At 39.5% G+C, this 20,107-nt stretch overlaps 1 protein-coding gene and 1 long non-coding RNA gene across 2 annotated transcripts in view; one reads left to right on the forward strand and one right to left on the reverse strand.

The window, feature by feature from the left end:
- LOC122934990 overlaps positions 1-19,687 on the reverse strand; it is a 276,400-nt gene extending 256,713 nt beyond the window's left edge. The window contains exon 1 of the long non-coding RNA XR_006388755.1: positions 19,579-19,687. This is a non-coding gene — a long non-coding RNA (uncharacterized LOC122934990). The remainder of the gene's footprint in view (positions 1-19,578) is intronic.
- The window catches only part of RSPO3 (R-spondin 3), a 108,116-nt gene that overhangs the window by 71,586 nt on the left and 16,423 nt on the right, over positions 1-20,107 (forward strand). Inside the window, exon 4 of the mRNA XM_044290681.1 lies at positions 2,075-2,264. Coding sequence (XP_044146616.1) covers positions 2,075-2,264 — 190 coding nt within the window. The remainder of the gene's footprint in view (positions 1-2,074; positions 2,265-20,107) is intronic.

Below are 20,107 nucleotides of genomic sequence, written 5' to 3' on the forward strand. Positions count from 1 at the left end.
TTGCTATCTTCGCTGAATCATTTGATATGATTAATGTATGCATACTCGGCTCGAACATAGTTCCCCACACGTTCCTTTGACTCAACACACGTGTAAAGTAAATGAGTCATGTAATCTAGGTTTGAGATGTTTTTATGCATAAGCTTATTTTCTTTTCTCTGCTTTGGCTCATTTTCAGTATAACTTCAAGACTGGTTAAATTATGCAGCGTATTCCTTCTCTAATAACATGGCCTCTGCTGATAATTTAGCGGTATTGTCTGCTAGGATCTACTGTTGAACCACATTCTGCCCTTTACCTAGAATATATTATGTATCATATCATTTGCAAAAATATAATACTGACCACCCGTAATCTGTCTAAATGAATATAACAATCTTCTTAGAAAAAAGAACATTTGTTACATTGGTTACGGTAAATTTATTGGGTGTATTTGCATTTGTGTTTTTATCAGGGATTCTTTCCAGTTGGATTTAACAAAATCTGTCTGTTACTTTAGGATAAACAATACAAAGTCCGTCTGACCAAGGATATGTCTTTGCATCTAGGTCTGGCTTAAAGGGGTTGTGCAGTGCTAGGATACTGATGACCTATCCTCAGGACAGGTCATCCATATCAGATTGGCGGAGGTCTGACTCCCAGCACCCCTGCCGATCAGCTGTTTGAAGAGACAGCGGCACTCGTGGGAATGCTGCTTCCACTTCAAAGTTTTCTGCTCATCGTCTCCTTTGTGGATTTGCAACTTCTCGTCCCATTCAAGTAAAGTGATGATAATGTCTGTAAAGTACAGAGGACTATGTCAGCAGTATGTAAGTGGGTAAAATAAATAAATTACACTGCATCTTGCTGCAAAGGAGATGGCGCACAGGTAAGGCAACTTTGGAACTCGCGTTTGGTGCGGATCCGTCATGGATCTGCACAGACGGATCCGTTCAGATAATACAACCGCATGCATCCGTTCAGAACGGATCCGTTTGTATTATCTTTAACATAGCCAAGATGGATCCGTCTTGAACACTATTGAAAATCAATGGAGGGCAGATCAGTTTTCTATTGTGCCATATTGTGTCAGTGGAAACTGATCTATCCCCATTGACTTACATTGTGTGTCAGGACGGATCCATTTGGCTTAGTTTCGTCAGACGGACATCAAAACCCTGCAAGCAGCGTTTTGGTGTCTGCCTCCAAAGCGGAATGGAGACTGAACTGATGCAAACTGATGCATTCTGAGCGGATCCTTTTCCATTCAGAATGCATTAGAATGTAAACTGATCTGTTTTGGACCGCTTGTGAGAGCCCGGAACGGCTCTCAGAAACGGAAATCCAATACGCCAGTGTGAAAGTAGACTAATTTTGAAGCGAAAGCATGAGCACCGCTACCTCTTCAAACAGCTGATCGGCAGGGCTGCCGGGAATCAGACCTCCGCCGATCTGATGTTGATGACCTACCTTGAGGATGTCATCAATATTGTAGCACTGCACAACCCCTTTAAGGAATCACTACGCTGAGCCTTTTAACATAGGGACATCAACCATTTTACTAATGGGTCCAATTCTACCCACCAAACAGCCCTTCAAGTGCAAAACAGGGGGCTGAAAAAAGAGCAATATCTGGTTCAGGAGTCACAGTAGGTACATGATAACTTCACTCCCAATCAGCCACAATGACAGATCATGGGATACACCATCTGATTCCACGTTAATATGGGAAAGCTGTTTAGTGGATGTAAAAAAAAACTTATAACAGAGCAACAATACTGGTCCGACAGATACCACTGTGTTTGATGGATCCTATTGACTTATATTCTTATAACTTCTTGTTGTGTTGTCGTGTCTATTCTTTTAGTAGTATTCCTACTATCTTAGAGCCTCCAACACAAATGAAGAGTTTGTAGAGCTTTATTTTACTAGGTCTGTTATAGTGACATGAATTAATCATACATAGTCCTTCAGGTTTACCATCACACTATCTTCGCTATCTTACCAGTCTAAAACCCATTGGTTTAGCTAAATTCATCATGTCTGTCAACTGGAATTGTTAATCTGATATCTCATCTATAATTTGTTTTTATAGTTCATTGTGCAGTCAGTGAATGGAGTCTTTGGGGCCCATGTACAAAGAGGGGGAAGACTTGTGGCTTCAAACGGGGCAATGAAACCAGAACTCGTGAGATTCTACATCACCCATCTCCACGTGGTATCCCTTGCCCACAAACATCTGAGACAAGAAAATGCATAGTGCAAAAACAGAAATGCTCAGAAAGGTAAGTTTCCAGTATATCTTACAAATGTGGTCACAGTATTCCTATGCAGAATGCACACAGCAGAATGATGTGCACCGACTATGCAGCACACAGAGTCCCTGTAGCTCCATTGAACAGTGTGCCTCTGTACCATGCTTTGTTCATTATTGTATGTCAGGGATAATCTCCCCCAAGAGCAATACACAATTTTTTTCCCTCTGTATATCTCTATATTTGTACATTAAAGGGGTTGTGCGACTTCAGCAAATGGCATTTAATACAAGGCACTTACTAATGTATTATTATCATCCATATTACTTCCTTTGCTGGCTGGATTTATTTTTCTATCACATTATACACTTCTCATTTCCATGATGATGACCACCCAGTGGTGGTCGTGCTTGTACACTATAGGAAAAAGCGCAGGCTTTCTGGCGGCCACGCTTATGGTTGCACTTTTTTCTATAGTGTGCAAGCACGACCACTACTGCTGGATTGCAGGGTGGTCATAACCCCTGGAAATAAGCAATGTGATGTAAAGATGAATATTGTATTAACTTTCTCTACACGAGAAATGCCATTTGCTGAAGTCAACTGCTTTAAGGCCCTAGGCCCAGCTTGTGAATCAGCGCTAGCCATGTACATGAGGCCTAATAATGTAAAGTATTGTGTTTGAAACTCTTTTGTAATTTATCATAGGATAAAACAGACTCCCGAAATCTCTAAAAATGATAAAAAGCTTAACTAAATACTTTGAAGTAGATTTATCAAACTGATGAAAAGACAAACCTGAGGAGATACACATAGCAATTAATCAAATTGCTTTGTCATTTAAAAAAAAAAAAAAAATGAAAAATGGAATCTAGGATCTGATTGGTTGTGATTATTATTATTTCCTTTTAAGCACCATTAACTCCAGGGCATTGTTCATACAAAAATTGGTATACTTACACAGCGGCGAATTTTAACACCATGCAAACCAGGCAAATGCTTTGGGTCCCAGGTATTACAGGGCCCACTGCTGTCCAAAATTGGTTGGCTGAAAAAAATAATAATAATAATAAAGGAAAGAACATACCACCTGTGTACATGGTTCAGCTGTTCAGGGGCCCTGGAGGGAAAGGAACCCTTCGTAACTGAGGACAAGTAGCAGAAATCCCCAGACTGCACTACTACGCTTAGAGTGAGGCTTTATAGGCAGATGTGGAGGAGCTTAGTGGGTTTATGAGAGTGGAGCTAAGTGGTGATATGGGGTGGAGCTTACAGTACAATGGAGCAAAGCTTTCGGCGAGAGGGGAGCCCCCAAACATAAGATCACTTGGGGTGCAGAAATTCCAAATCTGCCCCTGTATATACATAATAAAACATAAACAGGCATGAACTAACTTAGTCATAAAATAGTACAGAGGGGGAGAGGACCTTGCCCATGAGGGTGTACAATCTACAAGGAAAGAGGAAAGGAGACAGTAGGCGAGGGTAAAAGCTGCTCATCTGGCTTTATGGGGGCAGCATGCTTATAGCAGGTAGAAGACTTTCCTGGAGAGGAGTGTTTTCAAGTTTTTGGGGGAGAGTCTGATATGCTGCGGTAGTGAGTTCCAAAGTATGGGGGATGCAAATGAGAAATCCTGTAGACAATTGTGTGAGGAGCAAGGGGAGAACATAGGATGTGGTCTTGTAAGAATTATGATTGCCAACCACTTCAGTTTCTTTTACTCCCCCCATGTTTTCTAGTCCCTATACAAGTTTACTTATTGTATGCATTTATATAGCACGACTATATTCTGCAGCATCCAACTGTCCCCAATGGGGCTCACACTCTAAGTTCCCTACCAGTATGTCTTTGGAGTGTGGGAGGAAACCGGAGCACCGGGAGGAAACCCACACAAACATAGGGAGAACATATAAACTTACAAGTTGTAAGAAAGTGGGATGCCGAATCTCTGACATTGTCTGAATCATTGATGCAATTTATCAGGGCTAGCATGAGTCAAGGTGATCAACATGCCTGAATTAGAAATGACATGGAATCCCCCATCCCAGAACCAAGTTGTTAATCCCTAATATACTCCCCTGTCAGGGAAACAGATTGTTATATTGGAGCACGTGTGTGGCTGGCCTGGGTGGGAGAGCAGCAGTTACATGCAATGTTTGTGAAATTTCTAGGCAGGAGGATTTGATAAGTATGCAGTTGGCTTACACTCGCTGTGTTTTATCATACTTTGATTGGAGTTCAAAAATATGCTGAGGAAAAATTCCCAAAACCATGCATCAAGATTAGAGTAAATGTTACTTTAGCTGGAGATAATGTAACATAATACCAAGAGGCTTAAAATATTAAGTGTTAAATTCCCTTCTCATCCACCCACTCATACTCACTACAGACTCAATCTGATGTAACACTGATAGACAACCGGCTGGCTATCAGATTTAATGATGTGCTTGATGATAATAACCCAAACTAATCCACTTTATTCAGCAATATATAAACCCGTCTCTTGCAATAGTTGGTTAGTTTGATGATGCTTCTGAACCTCTTCCACGGCTGAATTTTTGCAATACAAGAACTTTGCCAGGTGAAGAATACTTTCATTCTGTACTTTATGGCACAGTTTTTTCTTTAATGCATCTTGAATGAACATTAAACAGTTGGCTGGGCCTTTCTGACCAGATATATACATTTTATTTTTTACTAGCAAATGTGTTTCGTTATTTAAGTCATTTTTGTGTCTTTTTTCAGAGATACATGGGGCTTTATTTTTATGCTTTATTTTAGCATTTTTCATGTGCAAAATATGAAGCAAAATCTGCTACGTGTTGCAATACCCTTAAGCTTCCTTCACGCATAAATGGCTCTTTAGATTTTTGAATGCTAAAAAAAGCTGTAAAAATAATTTGTTTTCTCATGCACTTTTTATTGGCGTTTTTGTGTTAGCACTTGTCTGAATAGCATTTTTCTGGCTTTTTTTCCTTACGGAGAAGGAAATGAAAAAACATACTGTAATATTTACCTATGCTACATTTTTTAAGAAAAAAAGCCACCAGACTAAAAAAATAAAAATAAAGGCACACAAGCATATTCCATATTTCCTCTACTATCCTGTCAGTAACTAAAAAACTATGGGGGAGATTTATCAAGACAGGCGCTTTCTGCGCCGGTCTCGATATCCTCTGCACTGCAAGAGGATACACCTAATTTATGACAAGGTGCGCGACTCATTCTAAATTAGGCACATCCTCCTGCAGTTTGTGCGCCTAAACAGAAATCTACAAAAGCTCAATGCTGAGGTATGTTTATGGCATCATTTGCTTCAGAAAAATGGCTTAAATGAAGAAAAAAAATTCAGAGTCACTTGCCATGTCCTCTTCCCACCCTTGAAATGGGAAGGCATGATGGCACCGTAAAACTGATAGATGTGAAAGTTTCACCACTTTTCAATCAGCTTTATTGGGCAGGAAGTTCATTATAGAGAATTTATGTTCAAGGGGAACCTGTCATACTGAAAATACAGCCCATTCTGATGGCAGCATGTTATGGAGTAGGAGGAGCTGAGCAGATTGATATATGTTTGCAGAAATTCTGTAGAAACTGTTTAAATCTCTGCATACTTAGGAGTCCAGTGGGCGGTCCTACTCAGCAACTGACAGCTCTATCTGTATGCACCCTTACAGACAAGGCTGTGAGTCACTGAATAAGACCAACCACTGGACTCCTAAGCTTAGAAAGGGCAGAGGTTTAAATGAATGAAATGCAAGTTGTACTGAATCTTTTCCTCCTGCTCTATAACCTGCTGCCTGCAGATTGCACTGCATTTTCAATGTGATAGGTTCCCTTTGTGATATTGAGAAAATGTCTAAGTAACGTAAACAATACATTATCAACGTGGAAAATTGACATGTGCTGGTTGTGCCAAATGTCAAACTAAAATTGAGCATACTGTGACCAGTTTGCTGATTTTAGGCAAATGCATTTTCACAGACGCATAAGATCCAACATGCAGCCACCCAATCTCCAGAGACAAACATTATGAGGTCCTGTCGAGGGTTACGTCACTATGAGGCTGGTAACACACATGCAGTTTTTGAAGTGTCTTAGGTGCAGTTTTTAGTCCTTCCTATATATCTTCGATTCCCTGTAAATCCCCTCCTGGCTTTGGATCAAGAAACTGCATCAAAACCTCCATAAAAACTGTACGCATGATCCCAGTTCATTGAGACAAAGCCAGGAGAGGTTTAAGTAGAAATGGGAGATATATAGGAAGTCCTTCCTAATGTGGGCTTTAGAGATAAGAATCAGTTCTAAAATGAGACCGTTTTCCAGGCAATCAGAGCACTTTTGATGCAGGATGAATTAATTCAGACCTCAATCAAATTGGAAGGCTGATTCGGAACCAGAATTGAATTTTAAAAAAATTGCTCATCTCCAGTTTTGGCTCAAAGAACTCCATCAATAACTAAGTGTTTCTCCAGCCTACGCGTATGATCAAACGTGGCTTGTTGCTGGAATTTCTGTGACTGTCCCATTTCTTGCCACTGAAAAAAAAATCTGATTAACGGAACTGAATTTTTACAACTGAATGTCTACAACTAATCTTCCAAATGTGAATATAATCTAAAGCTAGTCATTAGATTAATTTTGGCCAAACCTAGAAATTTCAGCAGGACTGGCTGGTCATCTAATGTGTATGGGGGTTTCTTGAAATTGAAAATTGCAGATGTTGGGAGAAATCAAGATTGGGCTGTTGGATTACAACATGCTTGAAAATAAGCTGTGCCAGAGGTGTCTGGCAGCAACTCATGTTCCATCCAGAACACATGAATGCTTGGCTGGGTGAATGTGCATGTGTATGGGGGGTCAGGAAAATTAGTTGTTGGCCAACAGCTATCTAAAATGTATGGTAAGCTTAAGAAATTAGCTAATTAAATTTCTATCCAGCCAATTATAAGTGCTTATATTGTAAGATGGAAATATCTAGGAACATCAAGAACCACACCATATAGCATTTGGCCACACAAGTACAGAAAATAGGATATCCAAGTGCCAAAGCTCACAGAGAGTAAAAATCATCTGTTTTCAGTTAAAACACTCACAAGTCAGTTCTGATGTGTCTCTGGAAGGAACATAAGCCCAAAAACTATTTGTCAAGAGTTTCATTGATTGAATTTCCATAGATGAGCAGCCACATCTAAACCTGAGATTACCATACATGTAGCCAAGAATCTGCTTGCATGGTGTAAAACATGTTGTCATCGTTGTCTAGTGCAATAGAAATGATCTCTGGTATGATCAATCAGACTATCTAACAGTTTGATAGACATAGCTAAGTCTAGCAGATGTTGGTAAAGCAGAATATGCTAAAAAGTGTAAAATGTTTTACAAGTGTAAAATTTGGTGTTGATCGATATGGAGCATTTTTTGTGGTTTCCATTGGTAGCTTTAGTTTCATAAAAATAATACCTTTAAAAAATAAGATAAAATTACATTCTAGACATGTGACATTGTGGGAAAAAGACTTTCTTGTTTCAGCCTGACAATTAAGTCATGCATAAAGTAGAATTCATTAAAAAAAAAAAAAGTTTTAGCCTGGACCTCAATCTAATCAAACTTTTCGAATTTATTGAAAGCCAACTGAAAGACAAGTCCTATCACCAAAAATTAGTGCAAGACCCCACTAATGCTCTTGGTGACCGAATAGATGTGAATCCTTGAAGATATACTGTTGTCTACTTTTAAGAATCTTTTTTTTTTGTTAGGAGGGTCCCCCCAAAATAATTTGATCGCAGGGAGTCCAGCTTGGATCTGCCAGCAATCAGCTGTAATCTGCACGGCAATCTAGCATATGTTCAATTTTCCTGCATCACCACTAGAGTAGAAATAAAGCACTACTGAAGTCAACAGGCTGCCCGTGTAAGAAATGGACATGCTTGATCCTCAAGAATGAAGCTGTCTTTTAACTCTATCTCATAAATGGAGGTCCCAAATGATGGAAATCCGTCTATTTTCTAAGACATTTGAAAATGTGTATTCTGAACTAGACAACACCCTTAAAGAAGTTATGCTATGATGAAAATATGATTATATGACAACCTCTAACAAAGTTAGAACTAGCCCTGTACCGCACATGGAACCAGAGACCTTTGCATTGTTCCAAATGTTCTGCCAAGGATTGCAGATCAGGGTGTGTCTCCTTTCTGCTGTAGCTCTTTCCCTGAATTGCCAAGCCTCTAAGGGTCCATTCACACGTCCGTTGTTTCTTTCCTGATCTGTTCCGTTTTTTACTGAACAGATCTGGACCAGATCTGGACCCATTCATTTTCAATGGGTCCTGAAAAAAAATCTGACATTGTGCTGTCCGTTTTTTTTCAGGACCCATTGAAAATGAATGGGTCCAGATCTGGTCCAGATCTGTTCAGCAAAAAACGGAACAGATCAGGAAACAAACAACGGACGTGTGAATGGACCCTAACAGAACATATGGCTGGTAGCAGTTGAAGATGTAAACGGAGCATATGTGACCACCTTGGTCAGGTGGACAGAGAAATAAGGAAATAAAAAACAACCGGTGGCTCTGTATAGATAAATTTTATTGAATAATATACAAAAATTTTAATTACATACAATTACACAAGTATTCCGATCCAGGTGCTGGTTTCAAAAATACTGAATATTTTTCATGGCACAATCACTTTAAGTCTATGTTTTATCCAAGCAGAGAGAGCAAGCAAAATTTTACCAAAGAAAAACGGATATATCTGGTGGGAGTAAATAATAAATATATCACTGAGAAACAGGGCCAATACAGTGCCAATCAGTCCCACATGGGGTCCCTTACGAGTCACTTCTTATATTTATTTTGAGAGATTTGATGTGGGTTATTTTAATAGACTATTAAAAGTTATATTTTAGAGTGGGTGTTTTTTCCCCAAAAAAACTCTGGTGACATTCTCCTTTGATGGCATGCAGAAGAATGGACTGCACCGCCAGTTTATTTTATTTTATTTTATTTTATTTTTTCAGAAAAAACACTGTGGCTTTTCGTGCGGTTTTCATGTATTTTTTTTAGCCAAAGCCAGAAGTAGACACAAAGGGAATTGGAAATATAAAGGAGGAGAGACCTCTCTTTCCTGCTGGATCAACTCCTAGCTTTGGCTTAAAAACTGTATAAAATGTGTTTGGAACCACCCTTAAGTCTACTGATATTAATGCAAATTGCATGAATTCCACCATTTGATCTAGAGACTCAACCGTCATCTATTCATAAGAAAAAATTCCATGTGCGTCATTGAGCTGCTTATTACAATAATTGAATATGCCTACGTTTAAAATATAGAAAGTCCAAACATCATTTTACTTTAAAAATAAAAATGTTTAGTTTACAAAATCAACAGGAAAATTAGCCCCTAATCTCACAGTTTATTCATCGTGGAAATAAATGAGTTCTGGTATATTTCCGGTTACTTTATCAAATATGACAGCGTAAACAGAGCGCCGCCATGTCAAACACTCATGTGTAGGAGGGTTTAAAGGTAACTACTACGGGCTCTTGGCAGGACTGTTAAGTGACATATTAACAGGATATGCAAACAAATTAGAATAGTCAGTTTTTGGGCATATTATATGCATGATTCAGAGTGAGAAGACAACTTAATCAGGCAAAAAATAAACATGTAACCCCAAGGGGTGCATGAAAGCCTAATCAGGGTCACAATGGTTTGTAAAGCAGCAGACAGAAGATTGTAACAGCACAGCTGAGAGGCGCGTGTTTCATGTGTTAAAGACACTACGCTGGTTAATGACCTTACTGTGTGATAGTTCTCCGGGCCTCTTAGACTCCAAAATTAACTTTAAACTAATTACTGTTTCCTGATGTTTATATGTTACATACACTACAAGGTCAGCAATGGATATGTAACAACCCATTATGAGACCGTCTATTTTAATTCTGCATAAATGGTAATTAGCACATTCCATAATGTTCTTAAATATCATGATATATTCTGTTGGTGGTTTAGTTATAGTGTTATGAGACTTCTAGGCCATTTAGAGACATGATTTGTATGTATATCTACAGTCTCAAATGTGTCTTTTGCATACACCAAATACAAGATATTTGTCTATAAATAGCCATATAAAAGAATATTATGAATATATATATATATATATATATATATATATGTAAAAAGAAGGACGGATGTATGTATGTGTGTTTGCATGTGTGTATGTATGTATGTTCCACGATCACTCAAAAACGCAACCATCGATTTCAACGAAACTTGGTATACACATCCCTTTCTACCTGGAAAGAAATCTTGTGGGGGTCACAGCTCTCTAGGACATACCGTTCCTGAGATATTCCCAAAAAATGACCTGCATTAGCCAATACAAGCCTGCAATTTTTTTCTTCATATCCCAACTGCCATACACATGGTCACATGTCCATTATCAGCCAACAGAAGCTCGCAGGCCCTTAGTCTCCACATACACACAGTTTTACTCCAGGTTTCCTTAACAACCCAGCCATTTTTCTTCACTGCTGTTGGTCAGCTTTAGGCTAGGGTTACACCACAATAAGTTGCAAGACACATAGGGCACAACAACACTGCTACCTGTCGCGCGACTTTGATGTTGCACTAATGTCCCGCGACAATTTTTATAATTATAGTCGATGGTGTTGCACTGCGACATGTGACATGCTGCAACGTGACAGTCGCAGAAAAATCCATCTTGGATGGATTTTTTGCAAGTGTCGTGATACATGTCGCAGTGCGACACCATAGCCTATCATTATAAAAATTGTTGAGACAAAATGTTGCGCAACACATGTCGTCATGTAGTCCTAGCATTAAAGTGGTGGGCACTGTGGAGGTCACTGTTAAAGGGGCGGGCACTTTGGAGGTCACTGTTAAGGGGCAGGCCGCTGTGGAGGTAACTTTTAAAGGGCGGACACTGTGGAAGTCACTGTAAGGCTGGTTTCACACGGGCGTTGCGGATTGGGGCCGGATGCGTTCAGAGTGCGTTTAGTGAAACTCGCACTATTTTGCAAGCAAGTTCAGTCAGTTTTGTCTGCGATAGCGTTCAGTCGTTCAGTTTTTTCCACGCGGGTGCAATGCGTTTTGATGCGTTTTTGACGCACGTGATAAAAAACGGAATGCTTACAAACAACATCTCTTAGCAACCATCAGTGAAAAACGCATCGCACCCGCACTTGCTTGCGGATGCAATGCTTTTTTTACGCAGCCCCATTCACTTCTATGGGGCCAGGGCTGCGTGAAAAACGCAGAATATAGAACATGCTGCGATTTTCACGCAACGCAGAACTGATGCGTGAAAAACAACGCTCATGTATACAGACCCATTGAAATGAATGGGTCAGGATTCAGTGCGGGTGCTATGCGTTCACGTCACGCATTGCACCCGAACGGAAAACTCGCTCGTGTGAAAGGGGCCTTAAGAGAGCATGGGCCATTATTAAAGGGGCAACTGCTGTGGAGGGCACTGTTAAGGCAGCAGGGTACTGTGAGGTCACTGTTAAGGAAGCAAGGTACTGTGGAGGTCACTGTTAAGGGGAAGGGCCCCTGAAGAGGTCACTGTCCAGGGAGTGGGGTGCTGTAAAACTCACTATTAAAGGGGCGGGCTGCTGTGAAGGTCCCATTTTAAAGTGGCAGGGCACTGTGGGGGGGGGGTCAGTGTGAGTTTAAAGTTACAGAATTTTCTGCAACAAATCTGCCGTGTGTGAACATAACCTTAAAATCTATTCTCTTTGTTATTCCATGTGACAAATGATTAACAAGTCCGACCCTTTAAAGCTAGAGCTATGCAAGTCATCTGTCTACAGTATCTTATCCTATCTCCAAAGTTTTTAAGAAATGGCCAATTATTCTCTATGTATGGTGCTTTGTATGGCACCATATTACAGAGGTATTCTCCCTGAAAAAGCAATGTTTTCAGGGGTGCATATCCCTGTAATATGGTATCTAAATCCATACAAATCCAGGAGAAATTACCTCTGCATGCCTCCATATGAAATCGGAGGCACGTACGGATACATGATTGGTCAATGAAGTTAAAGTGCCACTTCTGTCAGAAAGGTGTATTTTGTTAAACTCAATATTCATAGAAAACTTTTTTTTCAAATGAGGCAGTTTTTTTTTATTTCGGCAGTACTGTACCATTGAAAAATAAATAAGAAATCTTCTCTTTCTGTAGTAGTCAGCACAGAAAGATAGATAAGGATCCCATTGTCAGTTTACTGCTGATGTGAGGGAAACGTATCTGTTAGTATAATAGTAGGTGCAGAATTAGGATCAGAGAATGCCCGCTCTATTGTTCTCTTGATAGTCCTGGATATAGATGTCCACAGAAGAGCACTGCACTTATTAGTGTCATATGTGATACTCTAATTGAGTCACTCATCCTCATTCCTATCTGGCCTCAGTGAATGGTCAGACTGAGAAAGTCAAGCAAGGCTGAATGCTGTAGTGAAAGTCCAAAGGGGAAGTTAAAAAACCAGGACGGCAAGTAGAGTGACTTCAACAAATGATATCTAGAAAACCATCCACTCATTTTTAGTAGAAAACAAATAACATAGAATATTCACATATTCACTAATAGGCGGTTAGTATGTGATTTAAAAAAATTGATGGTAGTGTCCATTTAACCACAATATACGTACATTGTGGTTTATAATCTAATATCTAACCTTACGACAGTTTGTAATAAAATAGGAGATATCTCTTAAATTCTATTAAACATTTCTTAATGAATATTCACTCTAATGCTCTATTTTTGGCTGCATTTTCATCACTCGGAAATTAAATTTCCGAGTGATGTTGCAGTGTATGACTCAACTAATTTTTCTATGCAACATGGTCATCAACTTTGTCAAGGTGAAGCTGTTGCTCTCCAGAGGATTTACAGACATGGGAGTTATCTTAGAATATTTATACAAGTATCTAACATACAGAAATAGCTGGAATGTGAGCTTCCCTATAGAATATGGTATTGCCATGCAAAGACTCTTTTCTGCAATGGAATAGGATGGAAAAACATAAAAATGGAAAAAATTATGAAATCTTGTAAGAAGTGAATTTTAATGCAGAAAATATGGGCATAGGGCACTTATTGTGTACAATCCTGGAAGCATTTCAAAGTTCAAGGGAGGGTGTTGCCAATGGTTCTTGTTCCTCTTGACGTGGGATGGGGATAATTATGGTGTGAGCAAGCACCATTTTGGCAAGGGACTGCCTCTCTTTGTACACCCGTGTTTGTAGCTTTCACTTGATCTAGGTCATTATTCAACCTTTTTTGCTTACACGCATCATTACTATAACAGTTTCTATATATGTGTGTCTTTCTTTCGATGTTCCAGCAAATATCAATTTGTATGTCCCTTTTCAGCATTCTAGCTTTAATAAATTCCAAACCAGTCTTGTGTCTTATGTTCTCGTGAGCAGTACGCTGTCAGCACTGCATAACACTGAACCTTAGTAATTAATGAAAAAATGTAAATGGTACAAGAGCCAATCTACATGATGGTCTACAAAACCTTTCACATAACTTATTAATACTCAGAAAGCCGCCACTTTATAAACCACTGGATCCTCCTATGGTCTATTTCAAGTTAAACATTTGTTCAAAACCGTGCAATAAGGAATTTCCATCTGTAATCGGTTGACTGATAAAAAGCTAAGTAACAGATCTTTGTGGCTACATTGCTAACATGCTTACAGAAAAGCAAGGCTTCCTTCCACCATCTGGCATTTTCACAAATTCACAAAATATCAGGCAGTAGCAAAGAACAGTAGCTTACACACCAAGATTTACAGCAGTCAACCACTGCTATAGAGATTAGATCTGCCCCCCCTAGTCTGCCCTCTGATATACCCCTTACCCATTAGTCATCAACTTTCTGTTTAGGGAAAAAGAGGTTTTAGTCTTGATAACTCTGGAATGTAGCTGTGTTTTATCTCCATAGACCACTGCAGATCCTCGAAGACATGGAGTTCACATCCTTTAATCCATACAACCTATGAAAAACACTCACATCCTCTTTGATGCTCCAGAGATGGATATCTCATTTGAAGAATGACCAAAATATAGCTAGCTCCCTGTATTAGTATAGTTACCTTTGGGGTAAAGCTGCAAGGAGTAGATAACCTATTACTAAAATCTTTCTAAAAGTGTAAAATACAGATGCATGAAATAGATTGTTACCAAAATGCAAATATAACTTACTGTATATTATAGACTCTTTCTCCCTGATATATGATGCACCTCCAGATGAGAGCTTCATATTACAAATTGATATAGTAGAAATACTGCATCAGTTGTAGCTAGTAGGCTGCAAGCTGATATTCTGTGTATAGACTGGCATCAAATTATTTATTAACCAAAGACCCAGCCATTTACCCCCTCCTGGCCAGGCGCATTTTCGTTTTTTTTAGTACATGCATCTTGGAAACTTTTTTTTCCCATTCTGTTATGTAAATAATGTTTGCGCCTTTTTAGATAATATATGGAGCTTTTATTCGTTTTTATTTTAGTATTTTTTGTTTTTATTTTTTATAATTGGGACAATGTAAAAAAGGGAAAAAAAACTCAGTTTTTCAAAGTTTTTGATGTAGTTTTGTTAATAGCCCAACATGCAACAATTTTCTTTTTTATTATGTCCCCATTCTTTAACGCTCATATTGCTATATAAAATGTATGAGTTATGGTTGCCGGGGGCAGGGCTAGAAGCTGCAATGTGGTATGTGGTGCCATTTATTTATTTTATTTTACACTTTGTGCCCTCATAAGGTAAATCAAGACCTTTGCGAAACATTTAACCTTGCATATTTATTTTTTTATTGCTGATTTTTCTCCTGTAACTTAGGCTGACAAATTACCCCAGTTACAGGGGAATACAGCCCCCAAAGAGGTTGTAAAAAGCTGTTCAGCCTCTCTGTAGAGATGATTCGGGTCTGCTACGACCCAGCAGCTTAGGCAGACTCTTGGCCCCCCGGCATTCACATGATTATTGGCACCAGATCAGGAAGCACCATTGCCGCTTCCTGATCTCTATACGCTGAGCTTCTTTAGCACTGTATACAGAATGATGGGGGAGGAAGAGACGGTGAAAAAATGGCCCTGCCTTCTCAGTGGGAAGCCCTGCTGTCACTGACTGCACTATTAGCATGTGGATGCGACCGCTGCAAGGATGTTTAGAAACGTCTGTGCAGAGCTATATGCCAACCGCCCCAAATGTATAAAGTCAATGGGCAGTTAAAACTGAGCATTTTGACTCAAAATTGTGAAGATGGCCATATAATAATAAATCAGTAGTTAAAGCAAATGATAACATTTGGTAAATACGTTTTACTAAGGACCTGCAACATTACATTTGTGGCCTCAATTTAATATATATGCCGAGAAGTATATGTATACGTGTTTTTCTTTTTACTGCATACCACTGTATGGTATAGCATATGCTCTACTCTATTCAATACCCATTGCTCTGCAATATACTGACATACTGTATACCAGCAAAAGGACACTCTTTTGCCTTCCATTTGGCTAATGTAACCGAATGGACACATTTAGCATATATGTTGCAGCTTCACGGCATACACACTAAAGGTACATTCACATGCAAGATGTGAACTTAATGAAGTAGCTTCTTTGAAACAATCATTATTAGTCAGCATAGGCAATGGGGTTTTTCATTTTCATGATATTGATAACTTATCCTCAGGATAGATCATCAATATCAGATTGCCTGGGGTCTGACTCCAGACATGCCCACCATTTAGCTGTTTAAAGGGGCTTTGGCGTTTGTGCATGCCTGCAAGTTGCCCCATTCAAGTGAATAGGACAAACAGTTGTAATTACACTGCACCACCTCTACAACCTAGACGGCTTGGAGGTAAATACTGAAGAGGAACGACGCACTGATCGTCGAGTTGGCAGGAGTCAAACCCCCACAGATGATTGTTAAATGAAAATGCAGGTAAATGATCCGGCAGTGATTGGGTATGATCGGTTCGTTCCCAATCCTTGTCTTGTAAATGGGCCCTTAGTCTAAAGGGTGCAGGGCTTTTCATTCTTGTGGTTAGTGTGGATTCCAATCCACTATGTCACCCAAGAATGATATCTGTTGATCCGAGTCAGTGACTAAAGGCAAAGCTTCACTTGAAATTTTCACACTTATGTATGATACGTTTCTATAATGATAGAATTTAGGGACACATTTAGAGATTTATTTTTGACACACTGGTACTTGCAGAATATCTTATAGAGCCCCAAGGTTTATAAGATAGGGAAGCCCCTGAAAATATTTTCCTCTCCCAGGGAGCCTCTATAATTACCCCGTCCCTGCTATGAATGTGACGACTCATATTTATTTCTACCCATGTATATGAAACAAATACATACATTCTACTATATTATCAATGTTACAATACAGAACACTGTTCCATAAAACATTGTTAGTCTGACCATAAAGCGAATTATACAGTTTCATAGAATACTCTTTAGCTTAGAAGAGCACTTCTCGCACAGTTTCAGAAGAGGTCAGATTTGGAAAGATCACAGCTGCTAGTCTTGGAATTCATTGCTTAGTGGTCATTTACAATTAATATTAATGAATGGCAGATGACAGATGTTTATATCCTATTCTTTGCCAGGCATTGCTAAACAAAAGCATAGTGCTTTATTTTAACTCATAGTCAGTGATGATTTTCTGCCCTTACAGATTAAGCAATTTCAGACCCAAGAGTCCTGCTTTGTGTGGAAACAAGACTCTATTCTTCTTTCCATTTTCTTTCCATATAATATGTTGTTATTGGAATTAATTAGAGCAGACCTCTCACCTTACTCATATTCCTTTATAAAGGTACCTAGACCACATGTTAAAGAGGTTAATGGAGACCCCTAAAAATGTAGGTAAAGGCAGGGAGTGTTATAAAATGACAAAACAAGTCTTTTTTCAATCACCACCATTCGAGTGCTCCCCACCAGAGTTGAGTTCCACCTCTGCGGTGATAATGTCCATGACTAACCCACAAGATTGCTGCAGCCAAGCACTGGCTTCAGTGGTCAAGTGGGTTAGCTGGAGAAATCATCGCTGCCACTAGGCCTTTCAATGATTTACCTGACTACCCAATTGACCTACATTTTTAGAGGTCTTAGAATTTATTTTAATTGATAAAAAGTTTTTCTAATTTGAGATTAAGTCTCGGGTTACTTGGTGATTGTGGCTGCGACAAATGCTATAAAGTTAACTATGCCTTTTCTGCAAGGAGCTGCAGATAGGTGCCATGTAACCATGTGGGGGGAATCAGTGTGATTTGGCAAGTAGTATGGCAGCCTGTTTGGTTGAAATTTGTTTTGCGTCTGATCCCGCAATTTTTTTAAAAATTCTGAGTTGATTCTACCCGAATCAAATATGCTCTAATTGCTCAGAAAATTGGTATATAATAGTCTCTGTTATACCAGGACTCATATTTTTTCGGAAAAGATTCAGAGAATAAATATGAGTCATAGAGACGAGAGAGAGACCCACACCTAATGCTCCTCTGGAAATCATACGTCCCCTTAAAAGGACAAGAGTATAAGTCTTATGCTTATCTGAATGAGACACGCAAACCAGTTTTCCACATCCAAAGTTTAGCATCTTACCTCTGCATCAGAGGGTTCTTATTTTGAATATCTTTCCCAGAAACCCAAAGGTATGTATCTTAAAAAAAAAAAAAAAGCACTGAGACTATCTGATGCCAGCAAATGTAAGACACTAAAATTTGCATATATGTTTCCCAGAAAGGCAGAGCAGCATTGGCTGGACTGCAATACTCCTCATGCATACTTGGTGGTCGCCCTAATGAGAAAAGGCACCCCTAAGAGTGCTCCCAAAGTCACTCAGTTTAGCAGGTTTTTTTTTTTTACACTTAGTACTCTTGTCCATTTGGAAGGAGAACTGTCTTGCATGTCTCATTTCCACAACAACACAAACAGCAACTGAGCCAATACTTGATTACTCATAAAAACAATTTTTATTAATTATCTAATAAAACAGATCATAATACAAAGTAACCCCCAAAAAACTTTGATGGAGATGGAATACCAACACAGGGTAGAACCACAATCTGTCTCAATAACAATCCTCAATGATAAGCAAAAAATGCATTACAATTATAAACTATGGCACCATCACTAAGGGATTATTTCACCCTATCTATTAATACTGAAGTTAACATATTCGTAACCCAAACCACCTGTTCATGTAGCTAAACTAAAGCTTACACCAAGATAAAATGACACTGAATAAAAATATAAACGCAACACTTTCGGTTTTGCTCCCATTTTGCATGAACTGAACTCAAAGATCTGAAATCTTTTCTACATACACAATAGACCCATTACTCTCAAATATTGTTCACAAATCTGTCTAAATCTGTGTTAGTGAGCACTTCTGTTTTGCAGAGATAATCCATCCCACCTCACAGGTGTGGCACATTAAGGTGCTGATTAGACAGCATGAATATTGCACAGGTGTGCCTTAGACTGCCCACAATAAAAGCCACTCTGAAATGTGCAGTTTGATCACACAGCACAATGCCACAGATGTCACAAAGTTTGAGGGAGCGTGCAAATGGCATGCTGACTGCAGAAATGTCTACCAGAGCTGTGGCCCATGCAATGAATGATTATTTCTCTACCATAAGCCGTCTCCAAAGGAGTTTCTGAGAATTTGGATAGTATATCCAACCGGCCTCACAACCGCAGACCACGTGTAACCACACCAGCCCAGGACCTTCACATCCAGCATGTTCACCTCCATAATCGTCTGAGACCAGCCACCCTGACAGCTGCTGCAACAATCGGTTTGCATAACCAAATAATTTCTGCACAAACTATCAGAAACCGTCTCAGTGAAGCTCATCTGCATGCTTGTCGTCCTCCTGGACCTGACTGTAGTTTGTCGTCGTAACCGACTGGAGTGGGCAAATGCTCACATTTGATGGCGTCTGGAATGTTGGAGAGGCGTTCTGTTAACCGATGAGTCCCGGTTTTCACTGTTCAGGGCAGATGGCAGACAGCGTGTGTGGTGTTGTGTGGGTGAGCGGTTTGCTGATGTCAACGTTGTGGATCGAGTGGCCCATGGTGGCAGTGGGGTTATGGTATGGGAAGGTGTATGTTATGGAGGAAAACGAACACAGGTGCATTTTATTGATGGCATTTTGAATGCACAGAGATACCGTGACGAGATCCTGAGGCCCATTGTTGTGCCATTCATCCACAACCCTCACCACATGTTGCAGCATGATAATGCACGGCCCCATATTGCAAGGATCTGTACACATCTCACAAATATTTAGGACAGCACTCCTTAGGTAGTGAAAAGATAATGATTTTATTTCATGTTATTTCAGCCGGAATAGGTGGTATGTCAGTTGCAACGTTTCAGGCTTAATAATCGCCCTTCATCAGGCTGACAAGACATAATGTACAGAAAGGAAAATTACAATTATAATATTACAGAAAGCAAAATTCATATGTAAGTCCTCATAATCATGTAAATAGGTGCACAATTACATAATTATACAGCCAATAATTGGTATAGTATATAATTCGAGGGCTCTCTCTAGGATACATATGATGATGTTACTGTCACATATAACAGCGTTGCTGGGTATATCATTGCTAATGTGTGGTGTATACTGTGGCCAGGGAAGATCATATGGCCCCAGGGTACACCAGCGCATAGGGATATATATCAAAGCAATGATCTAACCACAAGGCAGCAAGTCATATAGATGTAGATACATATCAGATATTGGCAGGTGGGGCAGTCGGGGCACACCTGCGGCAGCGAACTGTCACAAGTTAG

Source organism: Bufo gargarizans, chromosome 4 (assembly GCF_014858855.1).
Source record: "Bufo gargarizans isolate SCDJY-AF-19 chromosome 4, ASM1485885v1, whole genome shotgun sequence".
Taxonomy (NCBI): Eukaryota; Metazoa; Chordata; class Amphibia; order Anura; family Bufonidae; genus Bufo; species Bufo gargarizans.